The sequence below is a fragment of the Cyprinus carpio genome, chromosome B4 (genome assembly GCF_018340385.1).
Source record: "Cyprinus carpio isolate SPL01 chromosome B4, ASM1834038v1, whole genome shotgun sequence".
Classification (NCBI taxonomy): domain Eukaryota; kingdom Metazoa; phylum Chordata; class Actinopteri; order Cypriniformes; family Cyprinidae; genus Cyprinus; species Cyprinus carpio.
Window position 1 is genome coordinate 14,960,318 of NC_056600.1, and position 11,954 is coordinate 14,972,271.

The 11,954-nt window shown below is 36.7% G+C and overlaps 3 protein-coding genes across 4 annotated transcripts; 2 read left to right on the top strand and 1 right to left on the bottom strand.

Annotated features, from left to right (window-relative positions):
- Nucleotides 1-1,098: 1,098 nt before the first annotated feature.
- On the bottom strand, nt 1,099-2,536 carry LOC109104187 (V-type proton ATPase subunit F). Its single transcript, XM_019117556.2, has 2 exons — nt 2,295-2,536; nt 1,099-1,914 (listed from the first exon to the last, which is right to left on the bottom strand). Exons 1-2 carry the CDS (start codon nt 2,450-2,452, stop codon nt 1,713-1,715), a joined length of 360 nt encoding a protein of 119 aa, XP_018973101.1. The 5' UTR covers nt 2,453-2,536; the 3' UTR covers nt 1,099-1,712.
- Nucleotides 2,537-2,667: 131 nt separating this feature from the next.
- Nucleotides 2,668-4,964, top strand: LOC109104188 (late endosomal/lysosomal adaptor, MAPK and MTOR activator 4). The gene is made up of 4 exons (XM_019117557.2): nt 2,668-2,879; nt 3,066-3,146; nt 3,597-3,714; nt 4,025-4,964. The coding sequence occupies exons 1-4, from the start codon at nt 2,877-2,879 to the stop codon at nt 4,120-4,122; spliced, it is 300 nt and encodes a 99-aa protein (XP_018973102.1). The 5' UTR covers nt 2,668-2,876; the 3' UTR covers nt 4,123-4,964.
- Nucleotides 4,965-7,298: 2,334 nt separating this feature from the next.
- Nucleotides 7,299-11,940, top strand: LOC109104186 (GRIP and coiled-coil domain-containing protein 1-like). Of its 2 annotated transcripts, none has more exons than XM_019117555.2 (3): nt 7,299-7,508; nt 7,963-9,111; nt 10,027-11,940. In XM_019117555.2, the coding sequence occupies exons 2-3, from the start codon at nt 8,011-8,013 to the stop codon at nt 11,338-11,340; spliced, it is 2,415 nt and encodes an 804-aa protein (XP_018973100.2). In that variant the 5' UTR covers nt 7,299-7,508; nt 7,963-8,010; the 3' UTR covers nt 11,341-11,940. The 2 variants fall into 2 exon arrangements, with proteins under 2 accessions (XP_018973100.2, XP_042578078.1); XM_042722144.1 differs by having other exon boundaries at nt 7,498-7,634.
- Nucleotides 11,941-11,954: the final 14 nt, after the last annotated feature.

Genomic DNA, 11,954 nt, shown 5'->3' on the forward strand with positions numbered 1-11,954 from the left:
AAATATAATATAATATAATATAATATAATATAATATAATATAATATAATATTTGTGATGCATGCATTATTTAAAATAAATAAATGCATGACTTACACGGAGGGCCTTTTTTGTGTGCTTATTTCAGATCTATAGGAAAATTCAAGACATTTGGGTTTGATGAGAGAATTGTTTTAGCATTCTGTTGGATTCCAAATTTTCATCGTCAGATTGCCTCCAATAAACACTGTGAAAATTCTCCATGTAACAACCACAAAATTACCAATATTATAAAGACTGTTGAAAAGAATACATTTACCTTACATTTTTGTGGGAAAATACACATTAACTCATACATATGCATGAAAATATCTTGCCTTGTGCTATTAAGTGTAGCGGAGGATCAGAAAGCTGAGAGTCCAGACAAGAATCCTGATGTTCATCACCAGCACTGACTTACTGAACACAGTGAATGTGAATGAAGCAGATCAGAGCTGATTTAAGCTTATTTACAATTCCCTGAACATGCAAAAGCTCTTTCATCTCATCTTTAGGGATCTGAGTTGTCCTTGAATGAGACGGGGACAGAAGAGTGATGGGACCTTATCAATGTTCTGAAAACATTTAGGAGCTGATAGTAATTGTGTAAGAAACCACAGAACGATGAATCACTTCCTCTCATCAGTGTTTGGTCATTCTTAGAACTACAGTAAACTTAGATATATCAGTTTTTAGGTTTCAGCTAGACTTCCGTGTGTGTGACAACACAGTGATAATATAATTTCCAGGAACTAAGACACAAGCAGTTCATTTCTCATTTCTTATGATTATTACCTCATGTGATTTTTACACACATGGTTGATTATCCTAATGTATATCTTACTTTTTTTTTTGCAAGAGCATGTATTTAGTATATTAAGCCAAACTAAATATATTTCACCTTAAATGAACGTTTCACATTGGTTTCTTGTAATACATGTGGCATAATTCATAAAAAAAAAAAAAAAAATCTATATTTTAATATTTATTATAAGTATTTTTTATTGTATACTAATATACTGTAAAATAATATACTTTTTTTTAGACATCATATATTCATCACACAAAAAACAAAAGCGTGTCAGACTCCATTTCTTTTAATAAAACGCAAGTCACAGTTCTGAAGACATAAGTTAACACATTTTAATAACATCACATCACGTAGCCTAAAGCTCTTTGCAGTGCTCAAAGTGACAGCCAATACAATGACAAAATGTGCATTTATAGCACATCATATTACAGTTACAGATGTCAGAGATCCAAAGATGTCCAGTTAGCATTTTAAATCATTTGATACTCATTTAAATGAGGAATAGAGGCTTTGCAGTCCAATACTGTCAGCTTTGAGATGAAAGAGCTTAAGTATTAAAGGTATAGACAATACAATATAATACATTCTTTAAACTAATTTTTTGTGGTATATAATGTCTGTTGTACAAGGGGTAAAATAACACATATTTATATTATATTACATACATTTAAACAATTATTATTAGGAGCACTGACAAACAATTTCCTCTTCTTCAAACTTGGGAACGGCAAAAAAAAATCACAGAACATCACATTAACAACGCATCATTATTTAATCTTTATAATACGGGTTCTGGCTTCAGCAAGATGGATGAGATCAAGACGTAAAACTTGTTTACTCTCACACCTGCCCAGGCCAGACCGTGACCCCACGGGGGTATCGGCTTATCGGAAGTCCTCGGCTGAAAACATGCCCTTGGCCCGTCGCAGGATGGAATCTTTGGAGGCGTCATACGGATGCTCTTTTGAAGGAATCTCCAGAACGGCCGGGATTGACTCCATGTGGGCATCTATAGCGTGACGAATCATCTCTGCGATGAACTGGTTGATGAGGATGATGCCAATGTCACTGCGAGCCAGGAAACTCCTGGAAATGAAGAACACATAAAACAGATGTTAAAATTTAAGTAAGAAAATAGCATGTGTATTATAAACAATGCAAACTTGTATTCTCAGTCAAAATTTGATTATTTGAAAACTATAAAATGCTAAAGTAACAGGGATAGATAGATAGATAGATAGATAGATAGATAGATAGATAGATCAAAAAAAAAAAAAAAAAAAAAAAAAAAAAAAAGATATACATATATATATATATATAGATAGATAGATAGATAGATAGATTATATATTTATGTGTGATCACAATGATAAACCTTAATATAACCTTAAGATTTCATAGATTTATGATTGCATATCATTATATATGATCATAAATCATTCAGACGTTTCAAATCCTGTCTCTTACTTGAAGGTCTCCTCTATCTCTGTGATACTAGTGTCCTTTTCCACCACCAAGAAATTTGGTTTTCGGTTTTTGTTCAGTTCTCCGACCCCTCCGAGGAGGAATCCGGTACATGTGTCTTCGTCCCCTATAACGGCGATCAATTTCCCCCGTCCAGGCATTTTGGGTTTTGCTTATATTTGCTCAAATGACAGACAGAATGGATGAACTGTTTTTCCGTCCTACTGGATCATATGCTTTAATCAGCTGACTACTTCACTTCCGCTTTGAGCGCTTAATGTAGACAGCTGATCTGGAGTCTGTGCTGCGCTTCGGTTAATGCGGTGATTATGACAAGAAATCTGATCCTGAATCAGATTGAGTGTGTTAGCATCCTAAACGCTGGCAGAATTCCGTAGCTATAAAACATGTTCTAATCATTTTGCGGGTTTTATCGCGTGTTGTGTCATAAAAACATGAGTGATGTCAAGTTTATAGGATAATCTAGCTAACTTGTGATATGACGTTATAAACACGCGACGCTTGCTCGTCAGTCACGTGAGGCGGGGCGTGAAAGACGACGAAATTAATCTGCACTGCCTAAAAATGGTACGTTGAAGTTACATTTAATTTTCACTTATTTCACTTTATGTTTCTTTTGATGAAAAGGTTTTTTAATGTGGTGTGCGTATGGAAAAGTGATACAGATTATAAATAGTGTGATAAAAAGCATGAAGGCTGTAAGATGAGCTCTGCTAATGTTTATTTCCTGCATTATCTTGTGTTGAATTGCAGACCACCGCTCTGACCCAAGGTTTAGAGAGAATACCCGATCAGATTGGGTATTTGGTTATCAGTGAGGAAGGTGTACTTGCGGTAAGTTATTAAACACTTCATATGTAGTAAAGTTCATCATATTGCAACCACTTGACATAATGAGATGAAATGTGTTGAAAAATAATCTTGAGTTCTGAAGAGCAAACTCCAATAGAATAGTCATAACAATTCATTTTAATATAATATACTAATGTAAAATAAAATGCAAGCATGTGTGTGCATGTATGAGTTCAGATGTAAAAGCCGTCTGAAATGTTCATCTAAAATAAGCATTTTTATCAGGCTCTTATGTTTAGGTTTGGTAATTTTACTCTAATGGCAATGTTTAGGTCATTTTCTATGCAATTAAAGTGAAATAACTGAACATTAATATAGGAGCCTGATAAAAAAAAAATAATAATAATAATTCAGACGGCATTTAGATGCTTTTGCATCTGAACTCTTCACAGATCGATAGATATACTGATGATAAATCTTGTCCTGCTACAGTCCGCAGGAGAGCTGGAGAATGACGAGCACACAGCAGGAGTGATCATGCAGATGGTCAGAACAGCTTGTCGTTTCAGATTGCATGGGACAGCTGAGCCCCCTTTCAAGCGCATGTCAGGTAAGAAACATACATACATGTTTGTTTAGAATTTTTCACTCTAATATCAAGAGAAATTTAAGAAATTATATATTTAGCATTATTTTTATTATGCAATTTCCCCTCAACTGTCATTACTATAGTGTGTGTGTGTGTGTGTGTGTGTATATATATATATATATATATATATATATATATATATATATATATATATATATATATATATATATATATATACAGTATATGTGTGTAATATATGTTTTCAAAAATCTATGTAAATCTATCACTTAGTAAATATCCTGATGTTATTTTGTGTTTTTTTTGTTTACAGTGATGTTCGAAGACTACGTTTATGCTGTGACCGTCTCCGGACAGAAAGTTTTTGTTGTCAAAAGGCAGAACAACCAGCGGGAACCTGTTATTGTGTAGTAAAGAGGATAATATGGACTGATCTTACCCATTATTACAAGCTCGAAATGGTGCCCTCACATTGAAATGACCCAGCCATTGCATCTATCTGATGTTTAGCACAATCACACTCAATTTCTTTTGTAAAAGATTCTTATTATACCGATTTGGGGGTGGTGTCAGGTGTATTTGACCTGAACCAAAGGAAGTTAATGTGTCTTTCTTGTATGAATCTAATGTTACAGACTGGTTAAGGGATTTATCATTACTATGTCTTTTAATGCTATCAATATTTTTGCCCCCATTTATGCTTGAGTGGTCACATTTAAGGTATTACTGGAGTTCATTATATGTGTGTATTTATATTTAATCCATACAATCCATTAACCTATGGTTTCCTCATACAAATACATGACCTTAAGGACCTGCTTATTGCATCCTGTTTTTATGCTGGAATTATAATAGACCTGAAATATGTATACAAACACATGCATTAGCCACGGACACAGTTTTGTCTTAAACATTGTTACACTGGGTGTTATAATTTCGTTATCAATTTCATATTCCAGTCTTAACATAAAGTGTGAAACCTTGTAGTAAGGTGTTATAATACTAAGTTATTTTCCCTGGGATCTGTGAAAGCAGAAATTTAAGTGCACTGAAAGGATTTTGCAGTCTATTTCCAAATGTGTTCAATTAACAGGCTTGAAATCGCATCTTTGAATAATTGCATTAACAATAATATATTAAATAAAGTACTATGCATATTTTACTTTCTTTTTTGGTTGTAGAAAATAAGCATTGGCTTATTTGTGGTTACACACAAGAAATGTTGAATAATAAAATATTGTACTATAACCTTTTTTTTAAGCTTAAACTGTATGTCTGTCATGGTCTTACCATGCATAAACTTAAATATATATATATATATATATATATATACACAATTTTTTTTTTTTTTTTTTTTAATGATTCCACTCATGAGCATAATGTAGAACATTTCTTTTACATTTCTTTTACTGTCATAATCTTGACTGATTGACTGTTACTGCATATTAAAATGTAATAGTCATACACTAGAAGAAAACTGGTTTTCCTGTTCGTAGTCTGGAATGATATGCTTTATGAGAGTAATTTTGGAAATTCCTAATCTTACTCATTGTTTCACATTTCCTTTATGCTTTTATCCATGTCTACTCATAAATAGTACAATACTTACCTTCATCCTTTATCTTTGTTTTATAGCAAAACACTTATACTATACAGGGTTAAATGACTAATAAAATGATGAATCTTTAAAAAAAGATTATATGGAATGGGGGACAAAGGAAAAGAAATGGGGATGGAAAATACAAAAAAGTGCAATAGAACAGGAAATGACTACTGCAACACACGTCTGGCATCTTCATATGTTATTTATTTGCATCTGATTTCTGCTCGAGCACTTTTTAGCAATTCTCTGTTGTTAATAGTTTGAAAGTTTTTTAGATAACCAATCCAGAGGCCTAGTTTGTCTGTGAGGCCACGGGAACACAGTTACAGTAGCAGTAGGAGTTGGTAGTGCACTTTTAACTTTGCGAATCGCTCCTAAACAAAACAAAGACGAAGAGGAAAAAGCTAAACGTACTTCCTAGACGTAATAGGTTTTTGATTATTTCATAATTTCGTTTTAGGCTCATATGGAAGTGAAAGAGGAAAGTGAAGAGCTGAGTGCGGGTTTATAAACGTTAGTATCAGGGATCTTATTTCTTAACAAAGACAAACCTATTAGTTGTAGCTTTTCTTTGTTAAACAAGTTGTTATTAAAGGACTACAGCTGTTGTCCCATTTATCAAGCTTGTACACTCACATCTTTGTGGTAGGTTTAGTGTAGATTTACGCCAAAGTATGTTAGCAACTTATATTTAAAGTACATGAATCACACAATGGTTTCAAAATTTGTTTTGAGATATGACTGAGTTATTTATGCCACCACAATTCTGGAAATGGCAAAACCATAGGGCAAAACTCTGTGAAACAGATGCTAGTTCTCTGTTTATTTATGTATTTATTTTTTACTATGAACTGAATCACTAGAGCAAGTTCTCTTGAAATACTGAAGAATTATGCAAATGTAAAGTGATAAAAAAAAAAAAAAACTGTTATCCTTGCCCATCGAATTTGGGTTACATATTGCAATGTAAACTTAGGTGATTTATGACTAATTAATGTTCATTTCAGGCTTGATGGAAGTCAAAGAGGAAAGCGAAGAATTGCATGTGGATGAGAAACCTTTTAGCTGATCTGAGACTGAAAACAATTACTCATTAAAAAGAACTCAAAAAACAGGAGGGGTTTTTTTTGCCTTTTTTTATAAAAAATAGAATAACTCATCATATATAGGAATGAAAGTGAAATAAAATACATTCATTACATGTAGATCATGGACAAAGAGCCATCTGCTTATACTTGAACAATGAAAAATATACGTTTCAAATGCTGTTGTGGTTTATTGAAAAATTTTATCATATTTGATACATTCATTTCCAAGGCCTCTACATTATCAACATGAAACACTTTGCTGAAAAATCTGTTGCACACAATTTACATTCCTTATAAATAAAAGGCCTTTTAATTCTAAATATATCCACTTTTAGGTCATGGTATGTATTTTGCTGTGCAATCTTAATTTTGATAAAGTAAACATACCATGTTTTAGAACATTTTTAATGTGCGAGTATAAAATGATACAGCAGGCTTTTGAGGAACGTTTATTTGTACATCTTCATCTGTATTGCATTGCATTATTCAACTTACCATGAAAATAACAGAGCTTTGATCATAAAACTTAAGTAAACATTAAAATATTAGGATATATTGGTTGATATAGAGTGACAACTGATATGCATTTTATGTATGCGGTTACAAAGTTATCATTAATTTACATTACAAACTAATTTTTTATTACATTTCCACCATATAAATAACAACATCTGCACTAAATTGCATATTTTTATGGCTAATATTCCAAAGCCGAATATCAGATAGCATACTATGCCATAAAAGTATGCACTTTTATTGTGGTGTAAGAGTACATAACTTGCAAGTCAGTAATGTATCCTACTCTTTTAAGTCTCATTCTGCTTTAATAACTGTCTGTAGATGGCGGTAGTCACTGTTTAAGCATGAACCACAACAAACAAAGAAGTGAAAGCAACGGACAATATATATTTTCCCCTCGATTCATATTTGTTATATGCATATTTTTATAGATGATATTTAAAAATCGAATAATCTGGCATATACAACCGATTTTTAATACACTTGTAAGATTTATTTTAAATTCAACTTCAACTTTTAATTTTCAAGTCGAACGTCACTTCCCAACCAGGAAGCGACGGCTTCAAGTAAACAGGACACGTACTCCGGTAATGCGATATTTCTGCTTTTAAAAACGCTTATATGAACAACAAACGTTATTAAGAGCACATTCGGTTAACGTGTTTTGCCCACTGCTTTAGACATAAATGTCATAATGTGGGATTTAACGTAATGTATGTATTCTCACACCTTTACAACTTGATAACTAATTAGCTAAAGACAACAATCACCGATATGAGCTATAAATATAGTCAGTATTGTCTTAAAATACCGGGCAAAAGCAGTTTCAAAGACTAACAACAAAACACGAAAAAGTTTAAAGTCAAATTATGTTTTTGTGCCTTCCACTGATAATACTAAAGTGTAAAACAATCATTATTCACAAAAGCATTTTGGAAATGTTCAGGTTTAAGCAAACTCCAAATACTGTGAAATGCTGCTAAATGATTTTCCTCATTGCTCTTCTTTTATTTCACAGTCATAAATCTGTTTACTTTGCAGGTGGAGATCACATCGGAGAGTATGAAACCTGACGGACACTGATACACCATGGAGAAGTTCGGTATGAGCTTTGGTGGAGGCCCAGGCAAGCAGGAGCTGCTGGACACCATCGAAGTGCAGAAGAAGCAGCTTGTGAAGTATCAGACGCGCTTTAAAGATGTTGTCAGAGCGTACCAAAGCCTGCTCAAGGAAAAAGAGGCCTTGGAAGCCAGCCTGAAGGTGCTGACCACTTCGCAGGAGGTTGATTTAAGCCAGCTTGGTGATAACCTGTCGTTTGGTGGCGGTACAAAAAGCGCTGAACGACCTTTGCCCTCTGATCTTGGGGATGACCGATCTTCACTTCACAGCGAAGACAGCCTGGACACAGCGGGCTCTGCTGAAACGGCCACTAGCGTGACCAGCAACAGCACTAAAGGAGACCAAACAGAGGAGGACCAAAGCTGTGCTGTGGATGGAGCCACCGCTGGGACTGTCCCAAACGCACTGCCTCAGCAATCTGAGGAGGCAGGTGGGTCTGAAAGTGGTCTCAGCAGCAGCAGCGGTGGATGTATGGAGCCGCCACCACCTGCAGTGGACACAGACCGCCGTATCATCCAACTGAAGATGCAGCTGTCCACTCTGACCAGTTCATTATCCACGGTCTCTCAAGAAAAGTCTAGAATGGAAGCTTCATTCCAGGCGGACAAGCGCAAGATGAAGCAGGAGCTGGAGGAGCTGCAGGCCAGGATGGAGGAAAAGCAGAAGCAGCACCCGCTGGAGCTTCAGAGTCTGCAGGAGCAGCTGGCCGAGAGCAAGGCCCGTGTCATAACCCAGCAACACGAGCGGGAGCAGGAGCAGAGCAACCATGCGCTCATGCTCCGGGAGCTCCAGAAACTCCTGCAGGAGGAGAGGGGACTGAGACAGGACGCCGAACTCAAACTGGAGGATTCGCGAGAGGCGCTGGCTGAAACCATGCAGGCGGCAGACCGAGGGATAGATTATGAAACGCAGCTCAAAGAGATCACTCAGGAACGGGAGGAGCTGAGGAAAAGCCTGAAGGCTGCAGCGTTGGAGAAGAGCAAACCTGATCCACGTGTCGAGGAGCTCCAGCAAGAGATGGCAGAGCTCAAAGCTCACTTCAACCAGCAGCTTCAGCAGGAAATCACAAAGGTATGTTTTGAATATGACATATCTTACAGTTTTGTCTTGAAATCCACATATTAGGTTTGTGACTCCTCACTTAATTTAACAGGCTGTTTTGTTTTGCAATGTAATGCAAGTAGCACATGTAGCAGAAGAACAGATCTTTATACCGTATTGTGACATACTCACATGTGAGTGAAGTGTTGGGAGGAGACTTGGTTCAGGCCATTGGTTGTTGAGGCAGATTTGAATAAATTATTTATAGTCGATTGTAAGAAAGTGATGAGGTTTAAGTGGTCTAAACCTTGTTGAGATGTTGGGAATACATCACCAGAAGATCATTTTATGACATTTTGATTTAAAATTACAAATGAAAAAAAAAAAAAATAAACATGCATGGATGAATTGTTCACAATAAGATTAATAACATGCATTTAGAAAATATATTATAATAATAGTTTTTTAAAGATTGAATTTCATGTTATGCTGACATTTAATATTGGTATCGATAAATATTAATATTTAAAGAATTTAAGAAATTTTAAATGTTCTCCAGTAATTCTCAAAATGAATATCCATTTTTATACTGTACATCATAATGTTGTAATTCTTAAATCCACTTAAAAGTATTCAAAATGATTTATTGAAGTCTTGGATTTTGAATTTACTCAACCATTTATTGGTTATTGGCCATAACATGAAAATGATTAAAGGGATAGTTCACCCAAAAAAGGAAATTCTGTCATTAATTACTCACACTCATGTCATGTTTGTTCACCTTTGGAAAATAAAGATATTTTTGATGAAATCCGAGAGCTCGTTCGTTGGTTCAGGTGCAGTTAATTAAGATTTAAAGCGAAACTTTGAAGGATAGGACACCCTGGGCCCTGGTCTCTTACCAATCTAAACATTTATTCTAATTTCCTTTTTTTTTTTTTGCAGGTGGCACAAGCAGATGAGCGTCTCCGAGAACAGGCCCAGATGGAGGAAGTACGAGTTGCCAGCCTTGAGGAGCGAGTGTCTGAGCTCTCCGAACTACTGGGTGCCTGTGAGAAGGCCAGGCAGAAGGACCAACAAAATGCTCAGAGGCTACGAGAACGTATCCTTCAACTCGACACTGAGAACAAAACCCTCGCCATCGCAGCAGTCAACAGGTCAACAGCTTCCGATCTAAACCTTGATGATGCCAACTTAAACGTGGACGTGTTAAAGGACAAACTCGAGAAGGTGAAGAAGTTACTCCTCCTGGCTGCGCAAAGATCTCAAGACCAGAGTCTGGACATCGAAAGGCTCCTGGCAGGAGAAAAGAAGCAGGAAGTCTCCGAGAGCGAGAAGGCTTCAGTGCTGCACTACCAACAAGAGCTCCGGCAGCTTAGAGAGGAGTTTGAACGCTACAAAATGAGGACGCAGGGTGTTATGAAAAACAAGAACACGAAAGATGGCAACCAGGCTAAAGAGTTCGAAGAAGCACGTGACCAGCTGGCCGAGCTGAAGGAGAAGTACATCAACCTTCGTATCATTTCAGACGAAGCGGAAGTCCAGCATAGACGGGACCTGGAGGAGCGGCAGCAAGCACTTGTAGTGCTCCAGCAGACCCACAAACAGGAAGTCGAGAGACTTGAGGCTCAGCACAGGGAGAACTTCTTGTGGCTTGAGGAAGAGTTGCACAAACAGAGAGATCGCACCATGGCTCTTCTTGCAGAAAAAGACCTTGAGCTGGAGCGACTTCGGGCAGCAACGGTGATCGGCTTTGGAAGCCATCAGAAACACGCTACAAATAACAGCACAGCGATGGAAGGAGGTGACCTAGAGGAAGCTGACCCAGAACAAGAAGAAAGTGACATTCTCACTCAAGCTCTAAAACTAGCTGGGCCCAGTGAGCCGACTTTATTGTTGTACGCCGAACAGCTGGCGCGCAAGGAGGTGGACGTGGCCGCCTTGCGCAAACAAAAGCATCGTTTAGAGGAGGACTTGCATCAGATACAAGGAAAGCTGATTGCTAATGGGGAGAGGCATGAAGAAGAGGTCGCTGAGCTACGGTGCCAGTTAGACAAACATATTCGAGACCAGGGGAGAGAAGGAGCCAACCTTGAGTATCTCAAGAACATCGTTTATAGGTTTCTCACACTCCATGACACCAGAGGGCGCCAGCAGACACTCATGGCCATTTTGACCATTTTGCACTTTAGTCCTCAAGAGAAACAGGCTGTGCTGAAGCAGCAACAACACAGCTGGTGGACGGCAGGGAAGAGGTGATGCAAATGAGTTAAGAAGAGTGACTTTACGGTTCTAATGTGATAACTGAGATAAATATTCCTTTATTTTTATTGACCACTTTTTGTGTGCAGTGTGAGAAGGTACCAAATAACAGGAGGAACAATGTGGATATGTTTCCGATAATGACATATACTCCATATACATATACTCCAGCTATTGCATGACAGGATACTAAACAGTTTATGAATGGTTTGAATCCAGTGTTGGATCATGTAACACAGTTGGCCAATCATCCCAAACTTCCCTTTTGTGCGTGCAACATAATATTAGATCTTGACACTGTGTTTTCAGTCTCTATTAACAGAGTTGGGTGCACCAAACTGTTGTTATTGATTTTGTATAATAACTGGAGACGTAACGTAACACTATTTGGTTAAGTTGAAAGGTTGACATTTACAGAATGAGTTATACCAAAGAAAATGCTCTTAAATAGCCCCAACAGGCTTTTCAGAGAGATTGCCTTTAGACAGCAGCACTTTTCATATATTGTCATGATGAAATCTATGTAAATATTTAACACACAAAATGAATTTTTAATGGGAATATATCATCAATTAAAAAATAAATGTAAAAATCTTACAGCAGTTTGTATT